Here is a 21619-nt window from a genome sequence, read left to right as displayed (position 1 = left end):
AAAAGAGCCCCACTATAGAAAACACAGAGATACAAGTTGCCAACAGGATGAGAGGCCAAGACTCCCCTGGCTAACAGTTTTTCAGAATACCCAGCTCACTAATTCCAATCATAATTCTTGAGGATAGACCTTACACTGAAAGGCCTGAAAAGTTGTTTTCCATGATCTGGCAAACAGGAACTCTGGCTGAGATCAGCTCCTAGGTTGGTTTTAGACAAGGATAGATAACGAAGTCCTAAAGCGAAGCCCTTCATATCACTCACTACATATTATTTCATAGCTACATATGAAGACAGGCACCCAGAGCTTCTTAAGATTAAACACAAGAGACTATACAACAGAACACATTGAGATTTTTCAGACTTTACTTACAGAAGAATCTCACAGATCCTGTGGCCTTTTTGTCCCATAGAATCCAGATATTTAAGACACTTTTTTCTTAGGTCCATCACCTATAATAGGAAAAGGCAAAATTCTTAGACAGACATCTGTTTTTGCTGTTCGATTTTATTGAGACAAGGTCTCACTATGTAGCCCAGGCTGGCCTTGAACTCCAGACCTTCCTCCCCAGCCCCTCTGTACTAAGATCACAGGCAGGCACTACCATACTGTGCCAGAAACAACATAAACATTAACAGTAGTAACATTTTACTATTTATTAAAAATAAAAAACAAAAAACCAGAAGCATCTTTAAATGTTTAACACATGTAGCAATATGAACAGACTTAGAAACTTTTAGTTCAAGTTATAAATATCCCAGATGGTCTGAGATTAACAGAACACACTCCAATTTTTATACAAAAGCCTGGAAACTCTCACCAGGCGTCAGTAATCCTCCTAGTATGGGCTTCCCCCTACACTTTTCCTGTAAAAGTGAAAGCCCCTGCTCAAAGCATGCCTTGTAGCTTCCCAAGTTGAACAATCACACTTAGAAAGGCCTCTGCAGAGCTTGCCTTTCACACACTGCAAGAGTAAAAGCAGCCTTCATTTTTGAGGAAAATCATCTACAGAAGGGGCACAATTAGCAATACAGGCCTTTCTGTAACATGTTTAAGGTTCAGGCATTGATCCCCAGGACAAGAAAGGGGGAGAGAAAGGAAAGAAGGGACAGAGAAAAGAGGGAAGGGAGAAGGAGGAGGAGAAGGTCAAGGAGAGGCAGGGAGGTGGGGGAGGGAGAAGAGAGGAAGAGAGAGGAAGAGAAGGAGGAGTCTATTTCCAAACTCCAACATTAACCCTTTCAACTCACCACCAGGCTCCAATGTACCTTCCGATGAATAGGTACCAAAACAAGTTCTTGTTCAAAGAGATTTACCCCTTTGGTCCATCTTTTCACTGCTTGGTAGCCCCCAGACTTTAACTTAGGATAGAAGAATGTACTGAATGCATGAAGTGCTGGATAGCCCTGCTTTTTACTCCTTTCCACTAAAAGATTCATATAAAAATTAATGACCTGTAAAATAACAAAAGATTAAAATTTGAACATGGCAAATACATTACAAAATTAAATCCTACTTGAATCAGAAAGTGAGAGTCTTAGGGAAGGGAAAGTCCATGCTACAAGTCAGAAAACTGTTCTGTACAAATGGGCAAAGAAGGATGATGGGCTAGATACTGAGCTCCTTGCCTAGGACATGCAATTCCCAGTACTAGACCATCTCCCTAAAGAAAACCCAGCAAGTCATGTGATTATAATTTTGAGGCACATGGATAACATTTTTATGCAAAAATAAAAAGGCATATGCAACTGTTATGCAGAAAAATGAATTGTTAGCTATAGCATTACATCCAAAATACACCTCAAGTTGGACATACTTCCCCAAAGGAGAAATGCCAGAATATTTATGGAAGTTTTGAATAATAATTTCTTCAAATGTTTTCATATATAAAACATTTTCAAAAGTTTTATAAGAAGCATATTTACAGTTATATTTATAAATGACAGTATTTTCATGTAACTAGTTATGACATAGGGAGACAGCATATGGGAGAAAATTCAAGGACAGAGAAGTTGGTTAAAGGGCCCCTGAAAAAGTACTAGGAACTAGGTCAGCCTTTGCTGGTTTTGAACTGATTCAAATAATCGAATAACTTTTTATATTATCATTTTCTAGGCTTGGACACACATGTCAATGAAAACTTCTTTAAGCTCTACTTTCAATTACGTGTATATATGCAGGTATATGCACGTGTGTGCAGGTTCCTATGGAGGCCAGAGGCATAAGATCCTCTGGAGCTGGAGTTATAGCCTGTTAAGTCAAAGGATGCAGGTGCTGGGGACCAAGCAAAGGCCCTCTGAAGAGCAGCAAGCACTCTTCAGTACCGCAGCACCTCTTTTGTCCTTCCTCTAAAATACTTACTTATACAGCAATCTAATATTCGGTATGACAGCAGTAGGCACTGACCCGCTCGTGAGCACTGCACCCTCATGGATGAGACTAGCTCTAAAGAATCTGAAGAGAGGGCGCGGCAGTCCCCTTCCCTTCCTGTGTGAGGGCTCAGCACCACTCCCTGTCATTTTACCACCCGGAGACAGGGAAGATGTGGGCACTGAGCTCAGGCGCTGCAGTCATCAGAACTGTGGGCAATGCCTTTTTTTTTTCTTTTGGGAGTGGGAGAGTGACAAGGTTTCACTGTGTAACCTTGGCTGGCCTGGAACTCACTATGTAGACCATGCTGGCTTTGAACAAGAGATCTGCCTGCCTCTGCCTCCTGAGTTCTTCTGGTATTAAAACATATTCCCACCACACAAATCCACCCAAATAAAATTTTACTGTTATGTTTTTGCTTTAAAAATTACTAGCCAAGTGATGTACCTTGCACAAGGTCTTAGGTCCAATTTCTGACATGGAGAAACAACAGAACAAACCCACAAAGAACAGCTGGGGTGATAGGAAAGTCTACAACCTCTTATGCAGAAGAATGAGATGAGGCAGGCGGATCACAACAGGGTTCAAGGCCTGTCTGAGCTATGTAAGATACGCCAGCCTGGACAAGTTAGTGGAAACTTGTCTCACAATAAAACGCTAAAAGGAAAAAAGAAAAAAAAAAGGGTGGAGGACATCAAGCACTTGCTTGTGTAAATGGGAGCTCTTTCCCTGGCACTGAAAAAATGGCAGCAAAACAGACAGTGAAGTTGCTTTACCAAGGCCTTATCCTGGTAGAAGTCTCTTTGATTAGGGCAGTAGATGACTAAGCAGACTGCCAGTCAAGCAGGGAAAGAAGGCACTGACCTCATCATTGAGCCAGTGATAGTTCTTTAGGGTCTGGATATCTCCTCGAGTAATTCGCAATTTGAAAGCGCTGCTTAGGATCTCATCTGGTGGCCCGTGGCCGAGGGCATTACTGATTTCCTTTTCCATGTCCTGTAATAAAAAGTTCAGAGGATGCTGCTTTAGCACAGAATCACTAACAGGTATCAAAAGCCTCACACTGAAAAAAAAGCCTTTCATCCCAACAACACTCGGTGACCTTTGGAAAAAAAACAAACAAACACTATTCAACATCTACAAAACTGCAGTGTAAAACCATACAAATTTACAACTATAAAAACAGTCTTAATAAGTTGGACAGTGGTGGTGTACACCTTTAATCCCAGCACTCAGGGAAGCAGAGGCAGGTAGATCGCTGTGAGTTTAAGGCCAGCCTGGTCTACCATGGTCCAGAATAGCCAGGGCTACACAGAAAAACACATCTCAAAATGCCAAAAAAAAAAAAAAAAAAAAAAGTATTGAATATTTTCAAAATTATGGTTTTCTAAAACATGTTTTTTATTGATTATCATATTTGAATATAATGAAAGTATATTTTTTAAAAAATTAGGAAACTAAAGTAATTAAAATTCTTATTTGAAAGGGGGTTCCTCATTCTGATTCTTCCTCCCTGTTATCCTGGTAATGCTTACACTGCACATGAAGCTCTTGTATCTTCACTGTCATGATAACATAGCCCAACACAAAATGTCTTAGAGTAGTTTATTTTTGCTCACATTTCCAGGTGTGAGCTCATATATTCCAGCGAGGCATATCACATCCACTCTTCTGGCTCCCTCACATCAACTGGCTTAGCGAAGACAAACTCCACATATTTACCTCCATGGCAAACAAAAGTAGGTAATCCCTAGCTCTAATTCTTTTCTTTTTAGGTCCTGTCAAGATGAACATTAAAGCTAAACAAAGAACTCAAGCCCTAAAGTAACAAAATTGTATGCAAAGAGAAAAAACAATAAAGGAAATAATTTCAATTGGGTTCATGAGATAAATATATATTTAGCTGCATAAATAATCATTAAAGTAATTCAAGGAGATAGTCATTAAGACTGGTTTAGTTTTTCTGAGACAGGGTTTCTCTGTGTAGCCCTGGCCATCCTGGAACTCACTCTGTGGAAAAATCTGGCCTCGACTTCACAGCAATCCACCTGCCTCTGCACCCTGAGTGCTGGGATTAAAGATGTGCACCACCATGTCCATCTAATACATTCATTCTTGATATCATATTTTAAAACTAAAACATCTGAGGAGTAGAAAAACACCTAGATCCAGTTTCAGAAAGAGAAACAAAACAAACAACCCCCTCCCAAACAAATTATATTTAAGTCGCCAAGCCACCTTCACACAGACCACGAGGGATCAATACAGCTAGCACAGCAGGCCTCAAGTCCAGCTTTGTTCTTTAAGTTCACATACTTGTTCCTTATTTGGAGAAACTCCTCAAAACAAAGCATGCCTTTAACTTAACGCGATAGAAACTGTGGCTAGTGTAAACTAGCCATCTTAACCCTGATCTGCACAAGGGACTATACCTCTGTAAGTTCAAAGACATCGTCAGTCCTTCTGTCCTTTTCTTTGCCTGCAAAGTTTTTTTCCTTTGCCTCAAGTACTGACACTCTCCTCCGCAGTAAGCCATTGCTTCCACTTCCCAGGCGAAGCCGGGCAGACACTTCCTCTGACAGGTCAGGCTCCAACTGGTGTCCTCTTGTCTGACCAAAAAAGTTCCAACATTGACATGCTTGATCTTGTACATATAACACACACTACATATAGGGTATAAAGTGCTGTACAAGTTATAGAAGGTTAAAGCTAGTTGTTTTCTAGTTTTAACTGTTGCGGATTTTCCTTTTGGGAAGTAAGTGCACAAATATACTTGATGGTGAAAGTGTAAAAGCCAATGTGAAGCTCCACAGCTTCTGTTCCAAATGGCTTCTCTACTGCACAGCTCACAGAGATGCACACACTTTGGGTCTGGTCAGTTTTGGTATGTGATACTTCTTATAATAAGATTTATTAAAAAAAAAACCCTCTGGCATTAACTTGAAGAGAGAGAGAGAGAGAGAGAGAGAGAGAGAGCATGAATACAAGAATTAGCAACTCTCCTGATACTAAAACAGACTCAGCCTGTCTGCCTGCCCTGGCAAGGGTGAGAATAAGATTCAGAGCTAAACAAAGGCCCATGGGGTGTATCAGTTACAAATGAAACAGTCAGCACTCCTCTGGAAAATAGAAAGGAAAGCATTTTCAGTTCCTATCCCATTCTAAAATGTAATTAAAACATGTTTGTAAAGTTTAGAAAGAGACAAGGTATGGCCTGAAGAGCATCATACAGAGGAATCTATGTCCTTATTCAAAGTCATCCTGTGTTAAAGCTACATTTATTTATTTATTCCCTTTTCTGTGTTGGGGTTGGAACCTAAGATCTTTAACATCTAGTGGTAGACGAACAATCTACCACTGAACTACAGTGTAGCCCTCTATTTCATTTATATTATAAAAACAATGCACTATAAAAATGCACTAAACAGGAAGGTTATCGCCAAAGGCCAATAATCAAATCATGCAAACATAATGAAAGCCTTCACAAACCCCAAGGACTGGAGATTAGGGATGTGCCTCAGTGGCAGAGCACTTGCCCTGCATATACAAAGTGTACACCTTAGAAAAGAGAGTTAGGAAAGTATTTAGAAATAGAACTTCGGAGTAGAGCTACAGGAGTCTCAGGACACCAGTGAGCATTCTTCATTCTGCCAAGTAGTTACCATCTGCTCCCAGCAGAGGGTCAATTAATTAATCAGGAGGCAGAGGCAGGCAGACCTCTGCAAGCTCCAGGCCAGCCAAGGCTACACAATGAGACCCTGGAATGAGAAAGAGGAGGGACACAGAAAGAGAGAGATAGATAGACAGACAGACAGAGAGACAGAGAGAGAGAGGGAGGGAGAGAGAGGGAGAGAGAAGGGGAGATGAGAGGAGAGTTCTGCCAGATACTAAATGTTTAGCAAAATACTCTGTTATTAAAAACTCGAGTATGTCCACAGAGATGACTGAAACACTGATTCTAATACTTACATTGAAAGTAGACCAGGTGCTGGTGGCATACACCTTTAATCCCTATGCTTGGGAGGCGGATCTCTATGAGTTCGAGACCAGCCTGGTCTACAGAGCTAGTTCTAGGACAACCAGGGATACAAAAAGAAACCATATCTCAAAAAACAAAAAACAAAAGAGCAAAGCACAGAACAAATACCATCTTCCTTATTTCTCATGGGCATCAAATGTCAAGTCCAAAGACAAAGCAAATATAAAATTTACCAAGCAAGGACTTCTACTTACACCTTCCTTTTCAAATCGGAGTCCTACCACCTTCTCTGTATCAGCTCTTCCCTTTAAATACCTAAGGAAGAAACCATTACAGATTTACAGAGTTCTGTTGTTTAACATGTACATATTAGTTCCAGAAGTAAGGCTTATATAACTGGGGATAGTGGTGCGTATCTGTAATCCCAGAACCCAGGGAAGCTGAGGCAGGAATATGAGTTGCTCAAGGCTACATAGTAAGTTCGAGGCAAGCCTGTACTAATGACACCCTGGCTCAACTTTTTTTTTTTAATTTTAAAATTAGGATGTATTAATCTCTAAACGGAAGTGGCCACGAGAGTGCAGGCCCTGTCCTAGCTCTGCTTCCTGGCCTGCCATAAATAAACGTGTCATTCTAATGCTCTCCTCAGCGTGCTGGACTGACCTAACTCTTTCTCCCTGACGTTGTTTGTGTCAGGCATTCTAACAGCAATGAAAGGGAACACGTAAGATGGAGGCCAGAGAAGTGGGGCTGCTGCTGCGACTAACCTTCTCTGTGGCCCTCACAGTGCTGGAAGTGTCTAAGAATACAGACAAGTGGCGAGATAGCGGAGCGAGGTGCTCTCTGTAGGCAGAGCTCACTGGGCGATTCTGACAGGCGCTGAGAAGACAGAATGCCAAGAGCAATGCAGACACGAGGCTGTGCTCACTAGGTTCAGACAGGGCAGGGTACCATTAGGTGAACAGTGACTCTAGTTTCTCTGCAACCTGAAACATTATCTGAGGGTGATTTTAAAGATGGGGTGCAGGGAGAGGTGGTGCATGCCTGGAATGCCAGCTCAGTGGGCAGAGGCAGGAACATCATGAATTTGAGATCAGCCTTGCTTACATAGTAAGACTCTGTCTCAAGAGACTGGAAAAGGAGCCTGAGGTGGATGAGTAAAGTGCTGAGTTTGATCCCAGGACCCATGTTAAAGCCAGGAGCAACAGCACATGCTCATAATCCCAGCTCTACGGAGGTGGCTGGCCAGACAGTTCAGCCAAATCAACTCCAGGTCCAGTGAGAGACCAATCTTGAATGAATGAATGAATGAATGAGGAAAATGAAAATGACTAAGGAAGACATATAATATCTCTATCTCTAACCTTTATATGCTTGTGCGCACACACACATACACACCCTCTCTGCCCATTCCCTTAAAAAAAAAAAAAAAAAAAAACTGGGGACGCAGTCGCAAACTAATTAAAAGTAACAAAGGAACTTTAAAGGCAGTTTGGTAGGCAGGATGTGGCATGACTATTGCTGGAAGCTTTTAGCCAAGCTTACAGGAAGACTTGGAAGTAAAATGCAGAGAAAAAGGATCTGAAAACAGCATACTGAAAGCAATGGGCAGGAATGATGCAATTGTTAAAAATACTAGTACTGCTAAAGTACTGCTAAGGCTCACCCCAACCATCCCTGCAAAAGAAAGCATCAGGTACTCTTCCCTAAAATAAGAAACTAGCCCTTTTAGAGCAAGAAACTGATTTTTGTTTTCAGAACAGGTTTTTGTCTTGTTTTGTTTTTGTTTATTTGTAATCTTGAACTTATTTATTTAGGGGGCAGCAAATGTTCTGTGACACACAGTGTAAATCTGAGGGCAACCTCAGGAGGTTTGGAAATCAGACTCATGTCTTCAGACTTGGTGGCAAGTGCCTGAGCCATCTTGCCGGCCCTGTAAACTCATTTTAAAGACAGAACAAAGGTTACCCTCCTTGCAGAAAGCTGCCTACAGTCATCCACCTAAATACTCAGAGGCCATAGTAACTGTGGTCCAAAAGAGCTCAGCTTTCATCAAGTTGGAAGAAACCTGGGTATTGTCCATGTGGTACTATTTCTGCAGGCATACAAAATGGAGGAAGTATAGGGTCATGGAGGTGGTCACCTGATTTCCAAGGGCCTGGAGACTAGGCAGTGTGTAAAAGGGTCAACTTCCCTGGATGGGTCGGGGGTCTGAGAGGGTACGAGTAAAGCCTAATGTCAATTCAACACAATAGTGTGTTGGAGGAAAGCCATGCATAATGCATAAACTCAGTGGCTCTAATGGCAAGGCCAGGGAAAGGGCTGGCCAACTCAAAACCTGCCACCACATAGCTTAAGATTTTGGACATGAACTACGGGATCTAATGCTTTCTCTGCTGAGTTGTGCAGTCTTGCTTTGGTCTCACTGCTCTTTTCCACACCCCCATTACTTACTTTGTATGGATGTATGGGAATGGACTATTTACTTTGTGACACAGTATAAATAGAACTGCACCATTTGCATTTTTATAGGCGCTCATAGCTAAAAGGTGCTTGAAGTCTCTGAGAAGTCTTTCTGAAGAGCATTTGCTATTCTTGCAGAGTTCCCAGCATCCATGCAGTGACTCATAACCTTCTATAATCCTAGTTCTAGGGGATATGAAGCCTTCTCTGGTTTCGATGGACAACAAGCACCTAAATACCTAACTTACATACATGTAGGCAAATATAACATAAAATTAATAAATCTTTTTAAAACCACTATGCCATCTCTCCAGCTACTCTAATAAAATTTTGAACTTGGCCTTTTGAATATTGCAGCTGGTAAGGCTACGGGGAATCAGATGGCCTGGATGCATTTTGAACTATCAATTGCGAACACAAACTTTTTTTTTAGGTGAGGTGGGGTGCCGGGGCAGTAGTAGAATATCAGCTTATCTGTTGCTGGTCAAGCGATGGGCCAGTTTGGATTTTTACCCTGAATGAGTCAAGAAGCATCTGGGGCATTAGTGAGGAACACCACTGTTGCATCTTTGAGATAGGCTTTAACCGAACAAGATTTTCACTAACTGTGGACAGCACTATCCCATAGGCTAGGGTCCCAGGCAGAATAAAAGGAGAAATGAGTACAAGGATGCATTTCTCTCTGCTTCCAACTCCATAAAAATATGAGGGATCCCAATTATTTGCTTCCCATTATGAACTCCGTCATGTTTTCACCACCATCATGAACTATGCTCCAAAACCATAAGCTAAAGAAACCCTCTTTCCTCAGGTTGTTTCTCATGAGGCATTTGGTCCAGCAATTAGAGAAGCAACCAATACAGAAAATGTTATCAGGAGCACCTGGGTAAACCTAGGTGCGTGGGCCTTTGGAACCGGCTTGTGGGAAGAATGTGAAAGAATTTGGAACTGTGGGCTAGAAAAGCCCTAAAATGCTCCTGAATTTTGGGGGTGCTTAGAAGACCAAAATAACAAGAGTAATGCATATGTGAAGGCCTTGATTATGAGGGCTCACAGGTAACAAGAAATCTATAAGGAGCGAAGCCAGGGACCACTTGTGTAATATCCTGACAAAGACTTTAGCTTTTACCTATTGAAGTCTTAAAACTTGAGTGAGGTTGAATTCAAAAGTAATGCACTAAGTTGTATGATATAGAAATTTTGGAGAGACACTAGCCTTGATTGTGGCAAGGCTACTACTATTCCCTTAGGTCTGTAATGGGAGAAAATAAAGTTGTGAGAAATGTTCTGTTTGGCAAGGTAAGAAACAGGAGTCATTTTTTAAAATTACTGATAAGGTAGGTGTGGAGAAAACAACTGTTATTGTTAAGAAATTAGTGCAATAAAAGAGAAATGTGACATTCTGCCTGAGACACTGGGGCCAAAGGTGCTATTATAGTTCTTCTGTTTCTATGACAAAACACTGATAAAAAGTAGTATGAGATAGAAAGGGTTTATTTGGCTTAGTCAGTGTCCATCTTTTTAGGGAAGTCAAGGCAAGAACTTAAGCAGTTAGTCACATCCCAGAGTCAATGAAGAGAAAGAATAAACACTCCCCAAACTTGTCAGCTAACTTTCTCCTCCCTTATACTGTTAAGGACCCCTGGCTAGGGAATTGTGCCACCCACAATGGACTTGGTAGCATTACTGAAAATCAAGACAATCCCCCACAGACATATCATGTCAACGTGATCTAGACAATTCCTTATCAAGACTCGTTTCTTGAGAGATTCTAGGTTGTGCCAAGTTGAAACTAACCAGCCCAGGCTCTAGATCTAGTGAGAATGTAAATTCATTTGGACTAAGAATACCTGAACTAGAATGTTGCCAGAACCAATACTGTTTATGAAAGTATTTGCCCAGGTTCAGCCAGCCCACAAAGGCACAGTGGCCATCATAGCTGCAGTAGAAGTCAGATTACATAAGCTAGAAGAACTAGATAGTGCTAGTAGTTTTGCAGGCATGCAAAACACAAGAACTATGGGGTTATGGAGACTTGTGCCAATGTTCCAGAAAGCAGTAGAGCCAGGTAATGTATGTCAAGGTTAGTTCCCAGCAAGGAGGCCCTGAGAGGCCACTGCATGAGGCTGTAAATGGAGACATCAGACTATTGGAGATGGCAGGATTGTGTGGTGTCTGGATGAAAGCTGCAGGCACAGAGTGGAGGAAGAGACAGGACACAGGTACTGTAAGCATAAGTGGAAGGGCAGGACTTTTCTTGGAGACCAGATAATACAACCAAGAGATCCAGGACTGAACATGGTGCTGCAGGATTTGATGTCTGCTCCAATGGTTTGTTTTATTAGTCCCACCTTTCCTTGGAACACCTAAATTCTCCCTTTCTGAGTAGGTATCTTCATTCTGTGTCACTGTAAACAGATAATATGTAACTTTTCTGTTGACTTTATAGGGCTCTCAGAAAAATCTCTGGCCTTGCATGTAGAACTGCACATGTGTGTGAAGGCCAAAGGATAAGTATGGCTGTCATTTTTCAGGAGATGCTCACTTTGGTTTTGGAGATAGGATCTTTCTCATTGGCTTAGCATTTCCCAAGTAGTCTAGTTTTAGCTGGCCACTGAATCCCAGGGAGCCACCACTCTCTTCTTTCTCAGCCCTGGGATTATAAGTATGTACCACTGTTTCTGACTCAGGTTGCCAACTGAGCCATCTTCCCCACCCTGGAACTTTAGACTTTTGAACACTTTGAGACTGTTAAGAATCATGCGGCTCTTTGAAACTGGCCTGAATACATCTTGAGTTATAAGAGGCCCATCAGCTTATGGGGACCAGGGTGAGAATGCTATGGCTTACAGTAACGTGTCTGGGTGTCATGTTGACAAGTGGTGAACTCGTGGATGGTTAATCATGACTGAACTTCGAACCACCTAGTAGACTGGATGTCCCTTCAAGAGCTTGTCAGGAGGAAATGAACTGAGGAACAAGGCCCGTGAATACAAGAGGCACCATTCCACAGACTGGTAGCTGGGAGGAAGGAGGCTGCTTACAAGCCAGCATTCCCTTTCTTTGCTTCCTGATTTACATTAACTCTGTCAAAAGAAATCCTCCCTCCATTTAGTGGCTTCTGTAGGAATTGCGTACATAGCAACAGACAGTAAATCCTTCTTATTTTATTTGAGAAGCTAAGTCCAATAAGCCTTTTAAAAAAGTAAACATCAACAAACTTTAAAAAATTTCCTGTACAATTTGTTTAGATATTAATATGCCCATTTCTTTTTACTCTTATGAAGTATGTAAGATTCACAGCACGTGAACATTTCACTAACTAAATGTTGTAAATTATGCACAATTTTTATCCCATTGTGAGTTCTCTGAAGATAAAGTTTGCCTTCCTGAAACCTACCCTGACACATAATTTATAAATAATAAACACTTAGGTTTTTAAAAAATGGCTTTGAGTTTACATAGTCTTCTAAACCTTTCTGAAAAGGACCCAAGAATAAATATTTCAGGTTTTGTAGCTTCATTCACAACTTCATCTCTGTGGTTTAGTTTAACAAAAACAGATGGGCCAGATTTGGACCATGGGCAAGTCCACTATAAGGTAACAACCATCCAAAATCCTAAGGAAAGCTGAACTACATTGCTGTTCCTATGTTGGAGACAGTGGCCACTGGAGATAGCACCCAAGCCCTAAGGCTAAGCGATGAGGGCAGTTTGGAAGTGTCTGACTAAAGAACTATTTACCTGCTCCTCAGTGCTGACTAGCTACCAGACTGAGGGGATTCACAGTCCCTCACAGTTATTCGTAAATGTGACTTGTGAGAAAACGTATTCTGAACGAATCTTAGAATAAAATGAGCCGTGTACCTCTTTTCACTTCTCATCGAACAGAGAGGTCCCCTTGTTTCAACAGCTCTATCTGTGGGATGGAAAGAAAAAACCCTTTACTAACCAATCACAGGCTGGAATTTCATCTGGCAGCTTCAAAGTTTCAGGTCATTTGTTTGCTCTGACACTAATGTGAACTCCAAAGCCACTAGCTAACTCATATACAAGCACCTAAAATACATCGAACTTTCTCTTCCTTAAATATAATCTTGAGCACAAACTGACAGCAGTTCATTCTGTAAGCTAAAATCATTCAGTGAACAGTTATTGGAGAAATATAAAAAAGTTAACATTAAGTAAATTAATTAAGTCTCACAAAATATACTACTATACAGGCATTTCACAAATCAACTTAATCTTAAAGCAATTTTCTTTTTTAAAATAAAACTTCAGGTACTAGGCAAGTGCTAGCCAAAGTCTCAAAGCCTAACAATATTTTATGGCCTGGTATACCATATTTCAGTAACATGCTTGCACGAGAACTAAGGCCAATGTCTTAAGATAAAGTTAAATCTGGAACTCACACTGTTTTGGAACAAAATGAGTTGTTCTGACTCCATGATTCTGCTCCTCCACCCAGCCTTTGGTCTTTAATGTGTCCATTTGACTTCTCTGAGAACTTAGAAAGACAAAAGTGAGGAAGATCAGGCACAAAAGGAAAGACCTTAGAGTGGAGAAAGCATAACTGACCCACAACACCTGAATAACAACAAAAACTTATAATATGTAATAACCCAAGTTAGAATTGTCAATAATAATTTGTTCTTTCTGTATTAAAAAAGCTGGATAGTTCTGTGACTGAACTTGATAGTTCCATACTTTATGGGACCCTGTGTATTTACAATTACTTGTTAGATTATGAGATGAACTGAAATTCTGAATGTGTTCATTCTTGCCCCACTCCTCCAGATAAATGTAAGACTAGACATGACTTCCTTTTCTACTCTCATCTATCTCTTCAAATCACTAGAACTTAATTAACAAGCAATGTCATAAGCAAAGTTCTTATGACTGGTCAACTTGAATCTTGTTTCTGAGTAGAGGACGCTAAACGGTTAACCAGCAGATACCTGAGGGATTATGTGTCAAGTGTGTGTGTGTTAGAAGGAAAGAAAAAGGAAATACAAAGCACTGTGAGGGAGTAAAGAAAGAAAAGAGGGAGGAGATGAAAAGATGAGCAGAAGAAAGGAGCTAGGACAAAGGCAGAGAGACACACTGTGGGAAATATTTGTGTTGAGGAGGCTGGGAAGTGATTCCCTTTTTTTTTCATGTAAGTTGCATGTGATATCAAATGAATATAATCCCAGAAAGTGGAAGGCTGAGAGGCAGGTGAATAATAAATTCCAGGCAGTATGTGTTAGACAGTGAGATCCTGTCTTGAAACAAAAACAACCACAAAGAAACAAAACAAACAAACAAACAAAAACCAACAAAAAACTAGCCAGGCAGTGGTGGCACATGACTTTAAGCTTATCATCAGGAGGCAAAGGCAGAGGAGGAGGCAGGTGGATGAGAGTTCGAAGCCAGCCTGGTCAATAGAGTGAGTTCCAGGACAGCCAAGGCTACATAGAGAAACCCTGTCCTAAAAAAACACACACACAAAGAGAGGGAAAGAGAAAGAGAGAGAGAGAGAGAGAGAGAGAGAGAGAGAGAGAGAAGAAGAAGAAGAAGAAGAAGAAGAAGAAGAAGAAGAAGAAGAATTATTCATGTGGGCAAAGGACTCTACAGCTAACAGAAAATTCCATTTTGTAAGCCACTGTACTACCATGTCACACAAACTACACAGCAAGTTCTCTTCACACCAACACCTCTCCAAAAACATGAGAAACAACAGATACAATGCTAAAGAAAAATGCTAACAAAGCATTTTCTTATCAGCTCCTCTTACCTATGATGTGAAGATACGGGAGAGAGAGTATTTCCATGACTACTTTCTTTAAGTCGCTCCAGTAACTTCCGGTATTTTTCTCTTTCATCCTTTTGGACACCCTGAATAAAAAAGCATGCGTGGTTAGTAGTAGCATATGACATTTAAACTCAGATCTAACCGGACACTGGCTGATGAGGTACGCCCACAGATGCAGTTTTTGAAGTTGCTTTAATTAAGTACCAACCTCACGAAGTTTTTTGAAAAGCCTAAACCCTGACTTCTTTTACAAAAACAAAACAAAAAAAAAACGAGTCAACAAATTGGAGCTATCCCCTTTATGTAAGCCATTTGCCTTCTACCCTCCTTGACTCATTTACATTATACTCTGTATTATTCTCAATTAAAAAACATGTGCTCCATGAACTCAGTGGCTGGCTCTTTGATCATCTCCCCCAATGGAGGGACAGCCTTATCAGGCCACAGAGGAAGACAATGCAGCCACTCCTGATGAGACCTGATAGGCTAGGGTCAAAGGGAAGGCAAGGAGGACCTCCCCTATCAGTGGATTTGGGGAGGGGCATGGGACAAGAAGAGGGAGGGAGGGAGGGGTTGGGAGGGGAGGAGGAAGGGTGCTACAGCTGGGATACAAAGTGAATAAACTATAATTAATAAACAACAAAAGAAAACAAAACATGTGCTTGCTAAGACTGCCTACCCATTGTCCTAGAGCCTTATCTGCTCAGTCCCATCTCAGGTCTCCGGAAACACTCAAGTTTCTCTTCTTAAACCCCCAGGGGGCCTTTGACCCATATTCCCTTGGCCTGTCTGCTGACTTATAAGTTATTTATGTAAAACTCCTGAAGGCAGGGGACAAAAATATTTAGGATTCAAATCCTAAATTACTAAAAGCTAGTGCAGCATCTGGGACTTGAGCAAGTATTTCTTTGATGAATCAAACAGCTCACAAAACCCTTTACTGAATTAAAATAGCTGTTGGGGAATGGCAGAGACAGAAATAATCCTCAACAATCTCATAATAAATGAAGATCTCAAGAGAGATCTTGAAGTACTGTTTCCTCCTCACACTAAGCGTTCTGAAAGGGGAAGGAAAATGATGGTTATTAAAGTTTATAAATTATGTAGGGCATGATGGTGCATGTACTTAATTCTAGCACTCAGAAGGTGAAACAAATTTCTCTGAGTGCAAGGACAGTATGGTCTACATACTGAGTTCTAGGACAGCTAGGAATATGTAGAGAGACCCTGTCTTCAAAACATAAAATTAAATAGTAATTTCTTCCTAGAAGGATTCTTTGTTTTAAGTGGACCTAACAGCTGAACCTGACTCAGTTACACATGTCTAGAGTAGCTCTGGATACTGAGCTACTGAGCACAGCCACAGCAGTCACTAAGAGTCAAAGGAGGCGGGGGAGGACCACAAAGGGAAGGGGTGCTGGGACACTTAAGAGTCACTGTACCCCTGTGGTACCTTTTGAATTTTATGCCACAGACACACATTTTTACTCAAGACTCATTAAAAACATTTCTTTAAGATATTAGGCTAAGAGAGCTAGGTGCAGTGGTACATGCATATAATCCCAACACTCAGAGGCAAAGACAGGCGTGTGCATGCGTGTGTAGCAGGCTAAAAGGGCTTACCTCCTCCACAGTGCAATGGGGACGCCTCATACCCTTGCCACCCTCTTCAGAAATCATCTCTGTTACACCTTGCTCCTGAGGTTTCCATGTTAAGGAACTCTCTGGATTGCTTTTGCTATGGCGACGGCCACTTGGTCTTCTATTATAGCCTTCTGATTTCAATGTAAAACTGGAGAATAAAAGAAAAAAAAGACCATATCACTGAATTGGGATTTAAGTTCCTAGGTAAGCCAATTATTCTGTTGCTCTAGTTTAAGACTGCTAGTTTCTAAACAATCATCATTTGCAAAGTTAGATATCCCAGCCTTCCACTTGGAAATGTCTGTTCTGGTCACTAGAGCTGTGAAATGAAAGCCCTCCTCCTCATAGGCAGGTTTCCAACCCCAGCCACAGATTTAGCTCCCTGACTGAACATACCTCTCTCCCTAATAGTATACTTTTCCTGTAATTACTCACTGGACACCATGGAAACATCAGCTAAATGCTGGCAAATTCTATGCTGGGACAATGCAGCATGCCTACAGTCCCAACTACTCAGATTTCTGTAGAAGGATTATTAATGCAATATAAATCACAAATTTTAGTGGCACTTTATCTTTAGCCAACTATTTACCCAAGTGATGACACATGGAATCTATTAACTAGCCTAGAGCACACTACTGAGCAATAATTATTCCATCCTAAACCTCTGCCTCCTGAGTGATGGGATTATAGGCCTTTGACACTGTGTCCAGCTTTATATTTGCATTTTTAATCATCTCCTAGCTCTGGTTCGTTTCTCCTGATGCACCTCTTCTTGGTCCTCTCCTCGTAGCTCAACCCCCTACTTCTTCTCTCTCTCTTCTTTCCTTGCTGGACCCAAATGTTCTACCCTCTTCTATTACTCAGCATTAGCTAGCTGGTGTTTTATTAGCAGAACAGGGAACAAATGGCAGCATGTTTACACAAACTTGAGAAAGGAGATACTTAGAATAAACATTACAATGTCATGTAGCTTGAAACCAGTAGCAGGGTAGAAAAATCAGCATTTGAATGAACAAGGGCAAACTGTTCACAGTCCACAGAAACATTATGCCAACAGATTTCACACTGCCTCTTGCTGCTGCACACCTCTGGTATGCTTTCATCCTTTGGTTTTGTAGAATGCATTGAATTTCAGAATAAACTATACTTTCACAGGTAAGTTTAAATACTCAGTTTCTGCAAGAACTATGATGATGCCCATCTCAGTGCAATATACTTGGAGGCTATGATGTCATTTTGTGCCACCACTGACAATTATCTTTTTATTAAGGTAGTATCAGGCAGATTTCTCTGTAACAAGTTACTTTCCTCCCTTTATAATTAGTAAGAAATTTAGGGGAGATATTATATGTTAATATAAATATTCTTGGCCTTATAAAACCCCCACTTTAGCTCAACCAAGCCTCATCCATACAGTCATTGCTGTGACAGCCACAACATGGAAATCAATCTTCTCATACCTTCTGCACTCACACACAACACTTTGCTATAGAGATCTTCCTTTCCACAATATATATCCATCCATTGGAATTTGTGTTCTGAGCTTTATTCACTTTGGAGTTTAAATTGCCCCCTATTTGGCCACAAAATACCTTCAAGTTTTTTCCCACATCAGGCTGGTACTTCACCAGTTTTTGGACTCTCCTTCATGCTCTGATACAAGACACTCGTGTCAGTTTGTTTTCCCTTTTAGCTCTACAGTTTATCTTTCATCCAAATTCAGAGGCACCCAGTTTCTAGTTAGTTGGTCTGCCTCTCCCCACCCCAACCTCCTCTTTTCCTTTGTGACAGGGTCTCCCTCTGTAGCCCTGGCTGGGCTGGGACGGGCTATGTAGACCAGGTTGTCCTCAAACTTAACACTGCCTACCTCTGCCTCCCCAGTACGGGAATTAAAGGTGTGTGCTACCATCTGGCTTTCATTTTAAAACGTTTTAAAGATTTATTGTTTTATGTTTAAGTTTTGTTTTGTCTGTATGTATGGCTGTACACTGTGTGCATGAAGTACCCAGGGAGGCCAGAGGAGGGCATCAGAACCTTAGAACACATGGGAGTGTAGGGAAGAGAACATGGGTGGGTCCTCTACAAGAGTAACAAGTGCTCTCCACCCATGAATCAACTCTTCCAGCCACCCAGCTTTCATTTTTAATTATAAGTAGTTAGGCATGGATCCCTAGGTTTGTGTCTGTATGTGTTCACATTTGCATGTATGTACTTGTACATGTGAGAGCAAGAGACCAACACGGGGCACCTAATTCAGCTGTTGTACACCTGATTTTTTGAGGCAAGGCCTCACTGAACCTGGAAGTTCATCAATTCAGCTACACTGGTTGACCAATAAGCTCAGGCATTTGCCTGTTTCTCTGCCAGCGCTTGGGGTTACAGATGCGTGTAGCTGTGGGATAGCTTTTATATGAGTGCTAAGCCAAATTTATTCCATACAGCAAGCACTTTATTGATTTAACTATCTCTCTAGGCCCAGAATTTTCAATAAAGAATCTAACTTGAAAGATAAGACTAAAAAAAACCAAGGCAATGGGCAGGCTCAAGTAAAGCACTGGGTGTTGGAGGGTGACAAAGAAAGCAGGGTCAAAGAAACTTAAAAATAATAAACAGCTTTTGAGATATGAACTGTACATTTATAAATGGAACAAGATACTTAGAGAAAAATTCATGCAGAGTGGAGAGGACTCTTAGAATTTAAAAAACATGAGAGAGCTTTAAAAAAAATAAAGCAGCTATAAGAGAAAACTTGAGAGCTCAAAGCCACTTTGGATTAACACAGTAAGTACAGGAGAACCTAAGTTACCCAATAAATTCCAGTCTGGCATGTACAATGTGGTTGAGAACCTATCTAAAACAAAACAATAAGAAAACCCTACAAACAATAACAACAAAAATCAATAAACTTTGTTGGGGGGTTGTTTGTTTTTGTTTTTTGAATCAGGGTTTCTTTATACTCAAAGATCTGCCTGCCCTGCCTCCCAGTATGGGATTAAAGATCTCCATCACCACACCTGACAAAACATGATTTTAAAAGGAACAAGACAAAAGAAGAGACTATGAAGTTAGATATCCAAGCAACAGGAATTCTAGAAAGTGTAAGTAAACAAAGAGGACACCTGACAAGATAGCTCAGTAGGTATAGATGCTGATGCCATGTTTGATGAACTGAATTAGATCCCTGGAGCCTACATGATACAAAAGAGAGAACCTTATAAACTGTCCTTAAATTTACACAGACACACACACACACTAAATGTATTAAAAAAATAAAATAAAACAAGAGGGCAGGGCACCAGGGTGCAATAGTGCATGCCTATAATCCCTGTACTCTGAGAGGTAGAGTAGGTGGATCTCTGTGAGTTTGAGGTCAGCCTGGTCTACAAAGTGAGTACAGTACACAGAGAAACACTGTCTCATAAACAAACAAAAACAAAACCAAAAAAGAGGAAAGAAATTATTGGAAAATAATTTTTATAGACATGTATGTTCAGTGCATAAAATTTATCCATATTTACAAATTTTCTGTAATTTTCTATATATACACACACAGTCTAAAAAAAGTGAGCACCAATTCTATTAAAAAATGGTTTTCACGGAGGCTGGTGAGATTGCTCAGTGAGTAAGAACACTTGTGCCCACAAAGCATCTAATAACTATCTATAATTCCAGGGGTTCTAATATATCCTCTTCTGGACTCCATGGGCAAAATATCCATACACATGAAGTAAACACAGACACTGTGTTTTCATTTTCACTTATTCTAGGCTGATTTTCATTTCCCTTTTGATTTCTCCCTTAACCTAACTGTCACTCAGTAGTATGCTGTGCAGTTTCCATGAGTCTGGGTTCTTACTGCTGTTTCTACTGTTGTTAATATCTAGCTTTTTTCCTTTGTGGTCAGAGAGGATGCAGGATGTTATTTCAATCTTCCTACATTTATACTGAGACTTGTTTTTGTATCCTAATATGTGGCCAGTTTTGGAGAAAATTCAATAGCTGCTGAGAAAAAAAGTGTATTCCCTAACTGGATGCCACAGTACCTAATAAAATCCCCAGTACTGGGGCTGGAGAGATGGCTCAGTGGTTAAGAGCACTGCCTGTCCTTCCAAAGGACCCGGGTTCAATTCCCAGTACCCACATGGCAGCTCATAGCTGTCTGTAACTCCATTTCCAAGGGATTGGACACTTTCACACTAATGCACATAAAATTAAAAAAAAAAAAATCCCCGGTACCAGGAATGGGCTACCTCTTGAGTTGTTGACTAACAGAATCCTATAGACCAACCCCTAAACATTACAGGCTATTGCTAATGTTCTTGGTTACCCTCCAAAACTTGACAGTAAGACCCTATTCCTGAAAACACCACATACATGAGTCACATAACAGAGAAATCTAGCTGATACTCAACTGAAAACTTAAACCATATTGTCTAGCTTTCATAGTGCTAGAAGGAACTGTGCACACCACCAAAGAAAGAAGTTATCATCAAACTCCTCCAGCTATGAACCCAGCAAGCTACAATAGTGGCACAAATTTTATGGGAGTAACCAACCAATTCAGATTGGATTTAAGCCCGCTCCATGAAATGGAACCCATATCTGACACCGTCAGTAAGACCAAGACCATGTGACTAGATAGGTCATTGAGCTCTAGGAGAAAAATCTACTACTATTATTTTGCTAAATGGACACAGCAATAAAAATGTCTCTTAATGACACACAGACCAGTGCATCCCTTAATCCTCATCAGACAAACCTCTTGTGGTGACGGCTATTAACTCAGAAACCCACATCAGGCCAGTGTACAGAGAATAAGTGACTTTAGAATCATCAGCCCTAAATGGATTGTCTGTATCATACCTCTCCCCTCAAGCCTCAAAAGCTGTGTAAGCTAAAGCCAGACCACATCCTAGCATGTCAGTGGGTACAAACCCTATCCCTAGCTGAGGAGCTGTTGGCATTGACTGCTTCTAGAAGAGGGAAAGTCAGTTTTCGTTCATGGAGTAACATCAGGTATATCTATTATATTCCGGGGCAGGTCCCAAACTCAGGAGTAGCTAGCAACACAAATTGGACTTGATAGGGAGAAATGCATGAAGTTGGATGGGCAGGTAGGTGGGAGAGGATCTGGAAGGAGTTGAGCTTTTCACATAAAATACGTTGTGTGAAAATATCAAAAACAAATAAAAACGTTATTGAAAAGAATTAATATAACAGGGCTGTAGAGATGGCTCAGTGATGAAGAGCACTGGCTGCTCTTCCGGAGGACCAGGGGTGGGTGTCCAATACACTCTTCTGCCTCCTCAGGGACCAGCTATGAAAGTGGTACACAGACGCCCATTTATATGAAATACTCACACACACAG

General features: G+C 40.9%; 1 protein-coding gene across 3 annotated transcripts in view; it reads right to left on the bottom strand.

Annotated features, from left to right (window-relative positions):
• The window catches only part of Senp2 (SUMO specific peptidase 2), a 41687-nt gene that overhangs the window by 10597 nt on the left and 9471 nt on the right, over nt 1-21619 (bottom strand). For all 3 annotated transcript variants that reach the window (XM_021658071.2, XM_021658072.2, XM_060370096.1), the window contains 9 exons: nt 16227-16395; nt 14586-14686; nt 13222-13316; nt 12677-12728; nt 6601-6661; nt 4800-4976; nt 3232-3363; nt 1248-1451; nt 373-452 (listed from right to left, as the gene is read on the bottom strand). In XM_021658071.2, coding sequence (XP_021513746.1) covers nt 373-452; nt 1248-1451; nt 3232-3363; nt 4800-4976; nt 6601-6661; nt 12677-12728; nt 13222-13316; nt 14586-14686; nt 16227-16395 — 1071 coding nt within the window. The remainder of the gene's footprint in view (nt 1-372; nt 453-1247; nt 1452-3231; nt 3364-4799; nt 4977-6600; nt 6662-12676; nt 12729-13221; nt 13317-14585; nt 14687-16226; nt 16396-21619) is intronic.

This window comes from Meriones unguiculatus, chromosome 17, assembly GCF_030254825.1.
Source record: "Meriones unguiculatus strain TT.TT164.6M chromosome 17, Bangor_MerUng_6.1, whole genome shotgun sequence".
NCBI classification, from domain to species: Eukaryota; Metazoa; Chordata; class Mammalia; order Rodentia; family Muridae; genus Meriones; species Meriones unguiculatus.
This window is presented reverse-complemented; position numbering and strand designations above follow the sequence as displayed.